This window comes from Tenebrio molitor, chromosome 7 (assembly GCF_963966145.1).
Source record: "Tenebrio molitor chromosome 7, icTenMoli1.1, whole genome shotgun sequence".
Lineage (NCBI taxonomy): Eukaryota > Metazoa > Arthropoda > Insecta > Coleoptera > Tenebrionidae > Tenebrio > Tenebrio molitor.
The window spans coordinates 7541584-7558479 of NC_091052.1; the positions used below are offsets into that span (position 1 = coordinate 7541584).

Consider the following 16896-nt stretch of genomic DNA (forward strand, 5'->3'; position numbering starts at 1 on the left):
TTTATGTCGCTTATGGGCATCTCAACAGGGGTAATAATTACTATTGCCCTGCCATAAAATCGCTGCAGCTCTGGGAGAACTATATTCAGCCATCGTTTTCTTTGTCCCCTTTACAAAGTAGATATTATTCTATCATGAATGTTTTGCATTCTCAAGTGAAAAGTTTATTAAGTTACTTCGCACGCTTCCAGAAATTTTATTTTTCATAGCAGCCCCTTATACATATTGTATATTTTGTTGTTGATCATATTGAACTGAACTGGAACTAGTGAAGTTGCGGAAAGTGTGTTTATTTGTCTACGAGATGGCACAACTCCGATTGTTCCAACTGCTAAGGAAAATTCCCACGGAACGATTCAAAAAGTTAGTGTGAATGTTACGCTCGGGTCAGTTCTAACAGGTGAAAATAAGAAAAATATGTGGTTTTAATATATTTATTGAACGAAAATCTTATCAAAACAACCATTAATGAACAATCATTTTCGAGGCACAACGTTTCATTAGGTTTCATTAAATCTCAAGACATAAACTACACACCAAAAGAGAAAACAAAAAGATTTAACATACTATTATTCGAATTGACATCTAACAATAGAAAATCCTAATTTTTCATCTCAAAAATAATACACTGGGGTCAATCGTTGCAAATCAACTGTCCAAAACATTGTTTTTGATATGCGATGACAAAAATGGCTTACATAAATACTAAACGAATACTTTAATCAACCTCAAATATCCAAAGATACGTGAGATCAAAAGCAAATATCTGTGTATTATTCATAAAGAAAAATATGTGCTTTATAAAACACGAGCGTCTGTCAAGGGGATAGCAAAGCAACGCGAAATATTGACAAGCAGGTCCGGACAAGCAAGACACTTGATTACCCCCGTGGAGATTTCAACTACAGCTAATGATCCTTGATTTACGTTACAAACTGTCTCTTGTTACGGCTGACCCCAGTCTATCATATTTGGTGTCAAATGGAATAGTGATCGTTGTTCTAAAGATTTGGTTTACAAATTAAGACATGCATTTTTTCCTAAGAGTTACAGTTACTTTTTTGAACGTCGTGTTGTTGAATGGTGATTAGGTTTACGTTGGAGGCAACAGATGGTCAAATAAAGCACATTTACATTATTTATCTAAAGAGAGACTGACACGACAGAAATAAATAAAAGAACAAAGTAAGTAGGTAATTGTTTATACTTATAAATAAATAAAAAGAAAATGTTATTGAAATATACCAAAAAGGAAAAAATAATAAATAAATAAAAAAGAGGAAAATAATGTTTCCAAGGCCTGCAGTCTCAGTTGACATGATCCCAACCTAAACAGCTGCCTTAAGAATTCCCTCTGAGGTGAAGATGAAAGGATAGACCTTAGCCACTAATTTCAAAAAAGTGGCTAGACAGAAGTGAAACTTTATAAAAATTATTTCTACAATAATTATTGCGTTGCTGTTACAGCAAATTTGCTTTTTGAAATATTCTGATTGGAACCGCTGACCCTAGCTGCTGAGTGCTGACTTACAAATCTCAGTAACATTTTTGACACTTTCAACTCCATGGTTTCCCCATACTGTCACCGATTTTGTTCTAATTTCAGTCCTCTCTGCTTGTCAATTAACGTTTGAACAAAACTCCGTAATGAGAAGAGAAAAGAAAGAAAACGTCGAAGTAAAACCCAAAAACTACCCACGTGAACACGATCTTTCGCCAGATATCTGGAAAATTTTCATCCTTGTGACGATATTTGTGAGCTTCTTCCTTGTCAGTTTTTCTTACGTCTTTTTGAAAAAAGTGGACAAAAAAATATTTTACCTAATATTGACGTTGGATATGATATACATCTTGGATTACGTTGTAGGATTGTTAAACTTCTTTTGGAGAAAAGTTTGCATTCGTCTCAACAAACAACCAATAAGGACGAAATCTGTTTTAATAACTGATTTCTTCGTGTCGTTCCCCTATTCCTACACCTACAAACTTTTTTGTCACACTTACAATCACATCACCTTTTTATGTATACGTTCCATTTTGCTACTGCATCTCTCTCATTTTGTGTTATTTTTCAAAGAAAAATGGAAAACTGTAGGAAGCAACCATATTAAATATTTCACAATTCAGTACATTATTTGTTTCTTGGTATTCACCCAATGTTTTGCTTGTCTCTGGTACCTACTAGCTTTTCCAGACGATCCCTCGTACGGATGGTCAAAAGTAAATGATTTGCGTGACAAATACAAACACGCATCAGAACGATACATAATCTGTATTTATTTTGCCCTAATAAATATTACCAACAGAAATTATGGAGACTTGGTCCCTCTTGGAATCGGCGAAAAAATCCTCATAAGTAATAACCCAAAAAATCAAGACTGCACACCCTTAACAATTTGCTTCACAGTTGCAATGCTCTGTATTGGATTTATCTTAACAACTGGAATTTTTATCGCAACTTTGTCATTTCTGCTAGACATAAAGTACAAAAGAAGAACAACTTTGAAAATGCAACTCCAGAATATTTTGATGTATTTGAAATCGATTTCCACGAGTATTGGAAACCGAGAAATTATTGAACGTTATTACAAGACGTTGTGGATCAAGAAACGTGGAGTCCATCAAGCCACACAATTTGAACTGTTACCTTATCCTCTAAGAAGCATTATTTGTGTTGACGTCAATATAGGTTTTCTACAGACATCCACACTTTTCCTAGACAAACCTGACGCGTTTTTGAGAATGGTGTCAAATTTAATGAAGCACGAGTTCTGTCAAGCGAGGGAAATAATTTACCACCGCAACGTTGTCAAAGACAAAATGGTACGAGAACAAATCTGGTCGGAAAATCGTGCTAGGATTTGTTTCAGGTGTTCGTTGCAGTAGGAACGATTGAAATTTTATCCGCTGAAGACGACGAGAGTCCGATTATTGCTCTCAATCCTGGAACCTGCATTGGCGAGAGCGCTTTAATTTTGACATTCCCTGCAAAGTGTTCAGTTCGTACAGCGACTTACACTGAACTTCAAGTATTTGATATCTTTGCCTAGTCAGTTGCGATATAGTTGGATTTTCAGGTTCTCTATCAGAAAGATTTTTACAAGATAATCGACACGTTTCCCCAGGTGTACAATCATATTCGCGAAACAATCATGCAACGAATTACAGATTCACGAAGCGTGGAATTTATTAGTCTTGAAAAAATCGAATTGATTCCGTTTTTCCCTCCTCCACGTGAAGACAATGCGGTGAAAAATTTGAAGGATGAATTACGACAAACAGTTCGAAAACCAGAAAAACTAAATCTTCATCTGTCTTTGTATCAGCTGAAAGACAACACTGAAGATACAGGCGAAGGACCCATATGCTTTTCCAAAAAATTTCCTTGGATTATCCGCCCAAACAGCTCTTTGTCGCGCTTTTGGGAAGGCTTCATCATCATTATCGCCTTATACATAAGCTTCACCTATCCGCTGTACATAGTTTTTCTGAAGAGGTATCCCACATGGTTTAACTTCTTCACGGAGTTTATTGACTTATTCTTGGTTATGGATATCTTCGTGATTCTGATTACAGCAATTGAAGGAAAAAACACCACAATTAAAACATCCATGGAAATTTTACAACACCGTTTAAAAGAATCTGGATTTTATCTAGATTTTATCAGCTGCATCAAAACTGAATTGTTTTACTGGATCTGGACCAAGAACCCGCGGGTTAGAGACGTTTTAAAACTGAATCGTCTACTAAAAGTGTATCGAATTCCGAAACTGATACACAAGATGGAAGACAAAATAGAACTGCACATGCACTTTGTTCGTCTATTGAAATATGTTTTTTATCTTCTTATTTCTACCTATTGGTTCGGAGCATTTTTATATTTAACAACTTGCTTTGACAATCTGTGCACTGAAGATGGTTGGTTCTTCACAAAACTACTAAAAGATCTAAAAGAACAACTCACCAGTTCGTATACTTCACACGAAATACTAACATCAGTGTACTACGCTTTGTCACCTTTGACTGGTCTAACTACCGGGGACATCCGACCAAATAACATAACAGATATGGTAACAAGCAGTGTTGGGACTTTTCTTGGTAAATCATAAATTAAATAGATGATGGACTAAATGTAGATTTCCAGGTGTTTTTATATTCAACTGTTGTGTGGCTCAACTGTCCGCCACAATAACCCGAAGATTAAAACCGTACACAGATTTCCAAGAAATACTGTTTTCGGTTGTAAAATTTATCAAAGCAAAACAACTTGAAAAGGATCTTGTCAAACAAGTTAAGAACTACTTTGTGCTTCAGTGGTGCTACAACAAAGCTCTGGTGTTGCAAGAGCAGCCTTTGCTGTTTAATGTGCATAAGAATCTCCAGACAAAGGTACAGATTGACGAAAAAATCGAAACAATCAACAGCGTACCCATATTTGACGGTCAAGATTTAAACTTCCTGTTGCAAATTGTGGCAAAAGCAAAAATTTTGATTTTGCCACCGGACCAATTCGTTACTTACAAAGGAGAAATGATCAAGATGTTGTACATAATAGAAAAGGGTTATTGCATTCGCCAGTTTGGTAAGTCACAGTCAGAGTAGACAATCAACGTTTGATAACTTCTTTGAAGAAAAAAGTTTCGTAATTCTGGGCCCCAAATCATATTTCGGGATGATTTGTCTTTTCACCAATATGAATTGTCTTTGTAATGTCAAGACACTAACTCACGTCAAGATATTGTGCATCACGGAAGAAATGTTTTGGGAATCTGCATCGATGTATCCTACTGTGGAGAAACAATTTACGGAAACATCCGAGATTTTTGATGTTTTGAACGAGTTCAAAAAAATTCCCATTCAGCCCAAACTTGCTGCAATTTTAGGTCTCGAAGAAGACAGTATGTCTTTTGAAGGTATGGATCCTTAATTTAGATAATACAGTTTTTAAAGTGTTGATGAATCAAAGGTTCTTTTGTAAACGTCATTTCATACTGTAGACAACATGGTGAAGGTTACAGTGCGTCCTTCCGACAATTAGATATTCTGTGTTGGATACAAATTTTGATGCTACCAATATGCATTCTACCCTACGGTTCGTTTCTGAAGATATGGATGGCAATGCGACTTGTTGTTGCTCTAGTCATTGCAATACTGACCCCGTATCACTTAGTCCAAATACCTTACGCACCTACTCTCGACAAAATCCTTTTCGTAGCTGACCTAATCACTTACGTTGACCTCTACGTCATGATGTTTGTTGGTTATTACGGCTCGAACAACCAACTGATTGTTCATCCACTTAAAACCGCAGTTCATTACTTAAAAGGCAAATTTATATTGGACTTGGTACTCTGTTTTCCTTGGGAAATCTTCATTACTTATTTCGTCGAAGACACCAAAGAGAAACCTTCTCCTCAAAGTTTATCTAACAACTTTCAACACATCGTACGCATCATTAGAGTGGGACAAATTTACAGATTACCGCAGTATTTTAATCACGTTACCCAGATCAAAAAAAGAATTAACGTAAGTTGAAAACATATCGAAATTAAAACTCACAGAACTTTTCAATTAGAGCAACATCCTTCAAATCTTGAAGTATTTTCCGATAACACTGATTTTTATCAATTTTTGGGCGGCGATTGTAATCGCAAACAGCTGCAAATATTACAGTGCAGATGATCTATCAGAAGACATTTATAATGACAGTTTTGTGAAACCAGATGGACTGGCACATCACTCACCACAGCCATTTGCAATGTTCTGCAATCAAGACTCGTGGATTGATAAGTTGAAATCGCCAATCCCGTAAATTTTGTGGGTCAAGGTTTCTCTTGCAGATCGAAATCTCGTCATTTCACAGAACCACACGAAGTGTACATTTTGGCAATGTATTTCTGTACAGGAGTCCTGACTGCTTGCGGTCTGGGTGACGTCACTCCCACATACACAAGCACCTTAGTTATCACAATAATAATGAACATGTGCGGAGTTTTATTCGTGGGGTACAGTCAACCAGCGTTCCTCTTCTAGTAATTACTTGATTGTTTTATCAGCTACGTCTACGCTTTAATCTCTAGTCATAAAGCGTACTGGTACAGTTTGCTTTTTAAATACCAGGAGGCGATAACCGAATTGAAAAAATTCATGATGCAAGAGAATGTGACCGAGAAGCTGCAGCAACAAATAATTGATCGGCTGGAATACGGATGGAAGCGTAACAGAGGTGTTGAACCCAACCAGATATTGGCAAAATTACATCCGGCGCTGTTTGAGGACACAGTGTTCGCGATGTACGAAGACACGTTGAAGAAAGTTTCCATTTTTGAAAATGTGGAGAGACCTTTTTTCCGCGTACTCGGCAAGATTGTCAAGGAGAGGTACTATCTTAGGCAAGAAGTCATTTACAAAGCTGACGACATCGTCTCCGAAATATGTATCATCGACAGGGGAACTGTGAGATGTTCGCCTAGATTTCGCCCTTGCTGATGCCACTCTTTCAGGTTAAAATAGTGTCCAAACAAAACGACATGGAGGTCTTTATGGAAGCTGGTGGAGTTTTTGGGAACCTAATACCTAGCCCCCAACACAAGATTTCAGTCACGATCACAGCTCTGAGCAACGTGGACATTTTGTTCATGGAAACTCAAGATTTCTACAATGCGATTGAGGTGAGCTCGTCTCCGGTCCAAATGATTCTTCTCACAGACACTTGTAGAAATACCCAGAGGCCAAAGAGACAATAAGAGACAGGTTTGGAAGAGCGGACTTCATCATGCCAACATTTGTAGATACGTCAGAAGAGATACCGAGTGATACAAAACTATATGTAACTATCTAAACTTGTGGTTGCGAGACTACAAAATTTGTTTCAGTCTGAAACAACAGCGAGTTCTCTTACAAGATTTGGGGAACTAAAAACAACTTTTATTGGGTTTTTCTTGATTTGTCTTCCTTGGAAACTGTTTCAAATCGCGATCCCGCCGCAGTCTTTGGTTTATTCGTTTTTTGGTTTGTACCCTAGATATTCACAAATGTAGTGAAACTACCATACAAAATTTTATCAGAGATACACTGTCTTCTGCTGACGTACATAAGCACAGTCCTTGTCACCTATGAGTTTGCTTTCCAACACCATTCATTTTACTTGTTGGGGTTCGCAGTTTACGTCGACATAATGTTTATATTTAAGATTTTGTTAGAAATGCACAAAGCCTATGAAAATCCTTACGGAGAATTAGTGATATCTAATAAAAGAATTCTGTTACGGTGAAGATCAAGTTTTGTAATGAAAGTATCTCAAAATCTGTTTTAGATATTTCCACAAGCGAGAGTTGAGACGAATTATTGACTTTCTAGTTAATTTCCCATTCTATTACTTGGCTTTTCTCGCTGCAGACCCTTATTTGTTATTTTCTAGTCTGAGAATGGTCACGTTGTTCAGAATCGTGAATTTTTTCGATTATTACAACGAAAAATCCAATCAACTGATGACCAATAGATTTCTTCTGAAGATCAGGTAGGTTCCAAAAAACAAATATATTATCATATTACATATTTCTTGCACCACGATCCAGCCACATGATGATTTGGTGTACACTAGTGATTCATATCTTCGCATGTGGATGGTACTTGTGTGCATGTCCTGTGACATCTTGCTTCAACAACTCTTGGCTTAATAAGCATTTCGATAAGAACGGACCCAACTCAGTAAGTGTCAAGCACCGTCTCTATTTGTGGTAAGACGTAAAGATCTTGTTTCTTCAGAACAAAATCAGCAATTACGTCTCTTGCATTTATTTTGTGGTCACACTCATTACCACCACTGGCACTGGAGATATAGTTACAAACAACATACAAGAACAAATTTACGTAATTGTTCTGATGATTACTGCGATTTTTCTGATTGGTATTTTCATCGGCGAAATTTGGAATTTCCTGAATTCGACAACTGGTGCGCGAATAAATTATGAATACGGAATAAATGAACTCAAACACTACTTGCAAAATAGTAACGTGAGCGATTTCCAAATGAAAAAAATGTGGCGTTATGTGCAGCAATTGTGGCCAGTTAGTAATGGGAATCAGGTAAAAAGAACAGTACTTCTGGTTGAGGTGTTGTCTATTTTTTTTTTCAGATTCCTCTCGCAGTTTCTCTTTTACACTCTGTTACCTTCCATGAGTTAATGACAGAAATCTACGGACACCACGTCCGCAAGTCGTATGTGTTTTCAGATGTGGATGAGCCTTTTACCAGACAGTTATGTCAGTATCTTAAGAGAGTCATATTTTTTCCTGGTAATTTTATAGTCCAACACGGCGACTTTGATAATTCGATGTATTTCATTCATCATGGAGAGGTTGCAATTTTATGGACGTCTGTTACATCACCGCCTGACTTTTAATTAATTTTCAGGTCGATATATTGACTGTTCATCCAAATTTAACAGAAACCATACATGAAGTTTTACGCACTGGGGACATGTTTGGAGTAACCCAAGGTCTTTTCCCCAATGTTCCGCATCACTTTTCATATCGAGCACGCACAAGAGTCCACATTGTAGTTTTACACTTCAGCGATTGGGAACATTTATTAAATTTTTTCCCCGAAAACAAAGACACAATATTAATGAAAACCACAAATGTTAACGTTTAGCACTTTAGCCGTTTTTGTATTTTTTTAAACTCTGTCAGTTTTCAATATACATATTTGTAAAAAATTATTTACTTTGCGGTAAAAATTCGATTCTTTCGGTTCAGTTAATATGTTTATTTGTCGGCTTATATCAGAGGTAAACCCACAAACATAAATAAAATACAAAATAAAATGGAAAACCCCGGTGAAAGAGACGCCACTGTACGATTATGTCAAGTGAACTGTCGGCGCGACAAACGACATAACCTCACATTACTGAAATGTGAATTATTTTTCAAACGCAAAAAACGAACGAAGCTGCAATGAATTCAGGAGGGGCCTTCAGATTATTGGCTGTTTGTCGGCAACAGATACTTCGTTTTCAGCTGAATTTTCCTAAAAACAATTACGCAAAAAAAGACACTGGAAGTAAAAAATTTCAAAATAATGTGATTGTACACTAAAATGAACCGCTTGCAGGCGTCAGTATGATCGGTGGTGCTTTAAAAAAGAAGAAATTGGGGAAAATAGGGCCTGTGGTAGAAAAAAAAGTATTACCGGTGGAAACAGATGCAGAGAAACTAGTCAAATTTGTATGTGGTTCAAATATTTACACAACAGGTGAAGATGTTCAAGTAAAACCAGACAATGAATATCCTGAATGGTTGTGGAGTGTTCGAACAGGGCCACCACCACCACTTGAAGAACTTGACCCCAATTCAAAAGTGTATTGGAAGAGGATACGGAAACTAGCTTTGAGACAAAATAATAAATTAGCACAACTTAAAAAATTTTAACTTGTTTACTAATATTAAAGAAAAGTAATAAACATTTCTAACTTAAAAGGCACAATATTTGAAGATTTCCTTACATAATCAATAACTGTAAATTGATTTGTATCTGCATCCAAAGTTTCACCAATTATTTTATAATCAACATGCAAATCAACTGTCTTTTTAAGATCTCTCAACTGGTAGCGTGAGAAAATTAATACTACATTCAAATCTTTTACAATATTTTGCAAAAGTTGGAATTTTAATTTAGAGTATTGTTCCAAACTCAACATTACATTTTTTTGTTTGGCTAACCAGAATTGTGATGTAATATCATCAACAACAAGGAGACTAACATCGTCTCTGTCTTGTATAATTTTTTCTAAATTCCTGAATGTCATTTCTAATTGCTCATCATTGTAACAATTCAAAATTGTAATGTGACTTAATGCAGACTCAATTACTGGTTTCCTGCATTTCACATTCAGGTTCTTAAGATGTGCATCTAGCACATTAGTAATTTTTAAAATATTTAAATGATGGTTTGTATTAACAAACACTACTCCTGATCCTTTCCACTGTGCATTCAACTCTTGTGGTAAAGTGCACCTTATGATAAAGTCAAGTAATAATTCGTTGCTGAAGTCACCTGTGACTTCAATAATTTGATTAGAAACAGGGGTTCCCGGTCCTAATAACCTAGGGTTTATATCTTTTAGAGTCTGTGATGAATTATTTAATCTCAAAAATAATTGCACCCCTGACTCCACTATCTGGCCTGCATGGGGGTCTGCATTATCTACAAAATAAATAAACGAGATAAAAAAGATACTGGACATTTTTACAATCTTACTATGATGCATTGTAAACTGATAAGCCCAAAGATAACGTTGTTTTAAGTAAAAAAAATTAATTTATGATATGGGTTGAATTTATTCAAACTGACAACACTGTTAACAGTTGGGTGCGCAGTGTTGGACGATGACAAATTGACAAATGTGTCAAAACAAAGCTTTTATTTAGAGTTTTCAAAGGTTTATAAAGTGTTTAAACAAATTTAGTTTGTGCAACGCATGTAAATAATAGTATTTTTGCAAAAAAAGGTAAATATCAAAAGAATCGTGAATGTTGGGAGTTTTTCTTGAAAGAATGGTTTTATAGGTTAGATTGTTCTAATAATATTTACTCAAAACTTTCACTTTATCGTAATTTCGGAAGGCTAATAAAATGTAACGATTGCTCATTCAACAACAGAATATTTCAGCTTAGTTAGCTAAAATTTTATTGTCGCTTTTTATTAATAGTGTTGTGGTAACTGGTATAACCAACCACATAAACAACCTGGTTGGTCTATTGTCTCACATGATTCAGACTTTTTGTAAATTAGTAATTTCCAGTGCTTTACAGGTTTTTAGGATGAAAGATACAGATGGAGAAGATAAGGAAGACAGAAATGTCTTCAAATTATTATCTCAATTACGGAAGGAAAAATTGTTTATAACAAATGAGAAATTGAACATTCAGAAATTAAATAAGGCGGTATGTAGTGGATTGTCACGTTTCACCTTGAATACACTTAATTTTTAACAGATAAAGAAGAAAACTGATGTTTTGATAGAATCAACATGGATAACAACAAAGCAGAGACTCTACTTGCTGAGTCAGAGAGAATTCACATCTCAGAATTATGAACATATCAAGACAATTACTAATTCCGAGTTTGTAGAGGCAAAAACGCTTTTAGGCTTCCAATCTGCTGTAAAAATTGAAAATCTACTGCAAATTTTACGTACACAGCCAGAACAATTGGCAAGATGGCTTTTTATGGGGGAACAAGTATCTGACGCTTCAATACAGTACACAAACATTTTACAAACTGTTGTGACTGGACTGTACTCATCATGTATATTCCCTGAAGACACAAATTATATGCTAAAGCTTCTGTATGAGCTTGCAAAGTTGCAACTCACAAAAAGCGATAATCCCAGAAGAATGCTTAAACAGGGTACTTGTTCCTTTAAAAATTTGTATTTTATTTTTCACGAAGTCTTACCTGCCGCTAAATTCTTCCTGAGCGCCGCCCTGGAACTAGCCATTTTGCGTTTGTCATCCTATAGAGATTTTTACTTAGATATAGATCCTGATAAAACACTCATGAGGTAGACCAGACGTTACCCAATCAATCTAGAGTTGATCACGACTTCTTGCAGATATAAACAAAATGAAAACAACATCAAAGCTGAATTCAGAGACATACAAGAGTATAGGAGCAATGTTGTGCGAAAATTAGCTGAATTCACTAATTCTTTCATTTGTTCGTTGCGCGAGAACGTCTACAGCTTTCCTAAACCGATAGCGTGGATCGTCTACCAAATATCCAAGATTATTACGAAATCGTTTGGGAGCAAGGAGGTCTCGGTCCTTTTTGTTTAATTTTTTCGCTCGTTAATTACGTCGTGATTTTAGGCAAACGCGATCGTTACCGAATTGATATTCACGTCGTACATTTGCCCAGCCATTGTCGACCCTGAACAATACTGTATTTGTGACGCCCAAATTACAGACATTACTCAACACAATCTTATGCAAGTCGGACAAATTCTTCAGGTTTTGGCTCTGAATAAATTCGAATCGCCTGACGCTAGATTTAACGACATATACAGCCTGTTAGATAACGACATCGTCTGCAATTTCATGGAGGACATTCTATTTAATTTGGAACGTGACGATGATTTGCCACCTGTTGATATCTCCCCGCCGATTATCAGAGACTCTTCTTTGCTGGCGGAGGATGAGTTGAACAATTTGGTAAATCAGTCTTTACTAGCGGAAGCTTTTTTCACTAGTCCTATTTCAGATTATGTTCCTGCAAAAAGTGCACAACGAAATGATTCAAAATGACAACGTGAAGAAGCACTCAACTTTAGGTGGTAACTCCATAGACGAGCAAGTAGCGTCACTTGTCCTTCCGTCGTCGCTGGAAAATTCCCCAAAAACTAATAAACCTTTCACGAATGGAATGGCGGATAACACTTTGAAAAAGTCGAATTTTCGCTCGTTAGGTAAGTTTATATCACTCGTTGGTGAATCCCCCAGTATTTTTTCTCAATTTGTATTTAAATTATTTCTTTTAAAAGGAAATTATGTATGTACTGCTTTTTATGAATTTTTTTTATTTCCTTCATTTAAACCTTCCAGTTACAAAAAATCACACGTCAAAGTCTAGAGAGGAAATAGAGGAGAATTTCCCGCTCACTGTGTTGATTTTCTCGATGAACGTGAGCTTGACGGAACCTGTGGGATTGTTACCGGAAGAAAAGGTGTTGAACATGAACATCAATGTGAAGAAAGAAGTGATTTTGCCGAAACCTGCGTCTGAAATAATCACCGAAGCAGTAAACGGTCGTGTCGAAGAGAAGGCGCCTTATTCGAACTACCACGACGAAGGTTCCATCGGCAACACCTCCGACAATCTGGAAGCGATATCTGAAGCAGCAAGCAATCATTCCGTAGCGAGCAGTCTTGAACTAGAAAACGAAGATCAAAATGATAATCTCTCCGACATGATTTCGGCGAATGTTTCTGGTCGAGGTACGCCCAACATCTCAGGCAGGGACACTCCGAGCTCTCAGGTCAACGACAACGAAGAGCGCCCTCTACCGGAAGCCAGGCAGGCCGACATAGCCCAGCCGCAACCTCAGATCAGCAGACAGATCAGGTCGGAGATAGACGACAAGTTTTGTAAATTCGAAATTAAGAAGCTTTTGGAGGGAGACGAGACGATCTCGATCATCTCCGAGACGTGGAGCACCGACGTGTTGGCTTCGGACAACGAGACTATCGATGCGGGGGATTCTAGAATGGAAAGGCAAGGATTGCAGCTTGTTGATCAAGCTATAAGTGAAGTCCCCACCGGGAATATTTTGGATATTTCGGAAACACAAAGCGAGAGTGCTTGGTCGACCGACGTTATGGCGTCGGACACGGAGAGGTTAACCGAAGTCGATAACGACGATGCAGGAAGTGTCGCCCAGTCCGACGATACAAACAGTGTTGCGAGATCGGACGACACTCGGTCTGAAACCGACGAGAATTTGATAACACCAGCAAGCAGGAGGTTATCGAATTCGTCAAATTGTTACGTAAACCATGTGAATTACATGAACTATCAGGAATACAGGAAAGTCGAGATTAAGAACGATGCGAAAACGACACACACCGACAACAACGCCAACAACGTGATGTTCAAATCGGTCACTTTGACAGATACGCAACAGATCGCGCACAACTCGATGTCATTTTCGGAGCTCAAGACGACAATGTACAACAGTCGGGTGTCGAACAGGCTGCAGAAAGACATAGCAGGCCCCAGCGGTTTCAACTCCAGTTCCTCAGAACTGCTGAAACAAAACTGTAACTACGACGAGAGACCGAACGAGATCCTGCTGAGCAACTGCAGCCTGAATTCGAGTTCGAGCGGCAGCAGCAGCAACAGTTTCGAAAACAAGCACTCCCACACGGAGAACTGCGAACGCTGGGAGAGCAAACAGTGGTTGAACAGTTCCGGAAGCAGTCTGAACGTGACGTCGACTCCGTCGGAGAGCACGAGCGAGTTGTCGGTTTTGAGCGTCAGCAATCTGAACAACCCCGTTAACATCTTGACGAAGAAGAGCGCCACCATGTTGAACGGCAAGAGTTTGAAGCCGTCTGCCTCCACCGGGGCCATCCCCAAGAGTATTAGTTTTGATATGAGCGCCGACAAGGGCGACAAATATCTCGACGACGACCATAGGAGCAAGCGGGGCGGGTTCTTCGGGAAGTTGAGAATAGGGTTCAAAAATCGAAGAGGGAAGTCGTTCCGCAGTCAGGACGACTATCGGTTAGAGAACGAGGATTATCCAGGATCGAACAAGAAAACTCCCAATGAATCTCCAGTCAAAGTGAACAATGCAGGTTAGGCGAGTCGAAAATTTGGAATTTGAGGGAAAGTCGGCTGAAACTTCTTATTTCAAGTTTTTTTTTGGGTTTATTTTTTTAATTTGATTTAAATTGTAGAAGTGTCGGAAGATATTCTAGCAAAGTATAGAACTAAACCGTTTTTGGATAGTAGTCCCATGAAAGGGGCCAATGGTAATGACAAGTCGTCGTCGAAAGTGAGATCTGCTGATGAAAATAATTCCGAGAATGTTGATGTTAATAATAGTTTTGATGATATTAAGAAAAAACTGCGTTTAGTATTAAGTAATACCACTTCACAAACCCCTAAGCTTATTAAGGTGATATTAAAATTTTTGTTTAATGTTTTGTAAATTGTAATTTGTAAATGCAGGAAAATAGGTTATCTGTGAAAAGTAAGGTCGAAACAATTCTTAGATTAGAATTAGGTAAGGCTAGAAAGTTGAAAGAATGGTCCAACATAGCCAGAATCTCAGAAACTCTAAGATTTGTTAATTTGTTGAATGAGAACACCTGCCTGAGCTTATTGCAATCGTTACAAGAAGATTTCGTGCAACGCTCAGTTTACACCGAATATTTAATCTACTCCCGTCAAGAGCTTCTGTTTTGCCAGTCGTATCTCGACGGGTAAAAATAAACGCCACCGGTTTAAAAAAACCCTTTTAAATGGTAATTTTTAGCCTAAGCGAACAAATCAATAACGAGAAACAACAATGCGAGAAGTATCTAAGCACGATCTGCGTGAGGAAATTGTTGTTGGAACAGGAAGCCAAAATAATCCAATTTTGCCAAGAGTTCAAAGAGATTAGCCTGTCCGACGAAAAGTGTGATTATTTGAATAATTTTTACGGACAGTTGTATTCGGTAATGCAGCGAGGCGGATTGTGGCAGGATATTTTCAAAAATTGGGGTGACGTTATTAAAATTACCTTGGAACGTTGCATCATGAGTAAAATCTACAAGTACGCTCTCTACCCCAACGGGGACGGCGATCGGGACAGGGATCAGTAAATATATAATTGTTGTTGGGTGCAACAACACTGGATGTATTTTTTTTTAGTGTTTTGTTTCAACACATTGAGAAATTGTCGCGGATTATTAGTCCAGATCACAAAGATCTTATGATCCACAAGATGTTTTTGCGCGAGATGCCCTGGATACCCGCTCAAGACGCTCTGAAAGCCATGAACGCTTACCGCACCCCTAGAGATAAAGTGAATTGTGTGGTGCATTGCGCAAAGTGCATCATGGATTTGCTGTCGTTCTCACAAAATGCCGGATCCACAACGGCAGATGATTTCACGCCCGTGCTTGTTTATGTTATAATCAGGGTGAGTGTTTTAATTTTAGGTTTTTAACGAGACGTTTGTGAAAGAGTAAGTGTGGAAATGGTGCAAATCATGCTTGATCAGCCGCTGGGTTCGCTCGCTGACTCGGCAGTTTTGCGAATATGAGAAAACGAAAATTAAACTTGAAAGTAATCGGAGATGATTATTAAAAATTAATGTTTGTCATCGTTTAGGTGAATCCCACCGGTCTTCTGTCCACAATACAATTCGTAAACAGTTTCTACCAAAACCAAATCAACGGAGAAGAGCTTTATTGGTGGACGCAATTTTGTTCAGCAGTGGAATATATTAAAACTATGGATTATTCTGATTGACAACTACTTTTCCACAATAACCTTTATATAAATATATTTCTTGTATAAAATAATTTAAGTATTTTCATTAAAACTTTACTTTGTATTAATTATATTTTAAATATGAAATTGTTAATAATTTAAAATAAGGGGGTTTCAAATAAAAAACTTCAACTAATCTCGATTTTTTCGCAGCAGAATTTTCAGCCCTTAAATTTTTAAGGAGAACTACAACATTACGCAACATTTAAAGTGTCCACATGTATTATAGACAAACATTTGTTTTGGTGCAGGTGTCATCAGCAACATACTACACAACATTAAAAAAGTTATTAGCTCAAAATAATGTTTGTTTTTTTGTGTTTTCAATAATATCCAGATCAATTGATAAAATTGATTGCTACGTAAATTGTGATCTGTTTTTATAGATTATATCTGCATTTTGGAGGAAACGTTACATAATCGCAAAAAATTGCACTACTGTCGCGACCTCGCAACGACTAGAATTTAAAATTTTTGACATTTCTGTTCGTATACAATCAAAGACGCGATTTTTAAAACTCGTGACTTACAAGTTTGTCTGGTAGATAGTCATTTAGCACGAATCTCTTAAAAAATACCACCTACTATTACAAATTCTTACCTCGATGTATAATTACAGAATTTATATCGATGTTTCTGTGAAAATTTGGTTGGGTTTGATAATTTTCAAATTTTTTTTTTGTTATGAAAAGTTAAGACAACGAAATACGTTTATTTTAAAATAAAAAATACTGGTAGATTCTAAAATAGAGACAGTAACAGTAGTGTCTAAACTGGCAATCAGCTGTTTAAAAATGTGTTTTTTCTTCAGGTTATTAGCACTTGTGAGAATTATAGCAAATGGGATT

At 37.2% G+C, this 16896-nt stretch overlaps 3 protein-coding genes across 5 annotated transcripts; all 3 read left to right on the forward strand.

Annotated features, from left to right (window-relative positions):
- Window positions 1–1565: 1565 nt before the first annotated feature.
- On the forward strand, window positions 1566–8695 carry LOC138135371 (uncharacterized). Its single transcript, XM_069054076.1, has 19 exons — window positions 1566–2356; window positions 2408–2823; window positions 2871–3029; window positions 3078–4098; window positions 4145–4582; window positions 4632–4913; window positions 4967–5526; window positions 5576–5790; window positions 5841–6005; window positions 6057–6456; window positions 6504–6671; window positions 6719–6829; window positions 6876–7011; window positions 7068–7269; window positions 7316–7519; window positions 7578–7710; window positions 7768–8088; window positions 8139–8360; window positions 8417–8695. The coding sequence occupies exons 1-19, from the start codon at window positions 1648–1650 to the stop codon at window positions 8654–8656; spliced, it is 6102 nt and encodes a 2033-aa protein (XP_068910177.1). The 5' UTR covers window positions 1566–1647; the 3' UTR covers window positions 8657–8695.
- Window positions 8696–8847: 152 nt separating this feature from the next.
- On the forward strand, window positions 8848–9480 carry mRpL54 (mitochondrial ribosomal protein L54). Its single transcript, XM_069054091.1, has 2 exons — window positions 8848–9064; window positions 9116–9480. Exons 1-2 carry the CDS (start codon window positions 8959–8961, stop codon window positions 9430–9432), a joined length of 423 nt encoding a protein of 140 aa, XP_068910192.1. The 5' UTR covers window positions 8848–8958; the 3' UTR covers window positions 9433–9480.
- An 830-nt stretch (window positions 9481–10310) lies between these two features.
- Window positions 10311–16184, forward strand: Gapvd1 (GTPase activating protein and VPS9 domains 1). Of its 3 annotated transcripts, none has more exons than XM_069054079.1 (12): window positions 10311–10511; window positions 10806–10947; window positions 10999–11567; window positions 11619–11820; window positions 11875–12216; window positions 12266–12470; window positions 12607–14361; window positions 14464–14684; window positions 14738–14991; window positions 15045–15371; window positions 15425–15695; window positions 15887–16184. In XM_069054079.1, the coding sequence occupies exons 2-12, from the start codon at window positions 10825–10827 to the stop codon at window positions 16025–16027; spliced, it is 4410 nt and encodes a 1469-aa protein (XP_068910180.1). In that variant the 5' UTR covers window positions 10311–10511; window positions 10806–10824; the 3' UTR covers window positions 16028–16184. The 3 variants fall into 3 exon arrangements, with proteins under 3 accessions (XP_068910180.1, XP_068910178.1, XP_068910179.1); XM_069054077.1 differs by having other exon boundaries at window positions 10816–10947; XM_069054078.1 differs by lacking the exon at window positions 10311–10511 and adding an exon at window positions 10599–10752.
- Window positions 16185–16896: the final 712 nt, after the last annotated feature.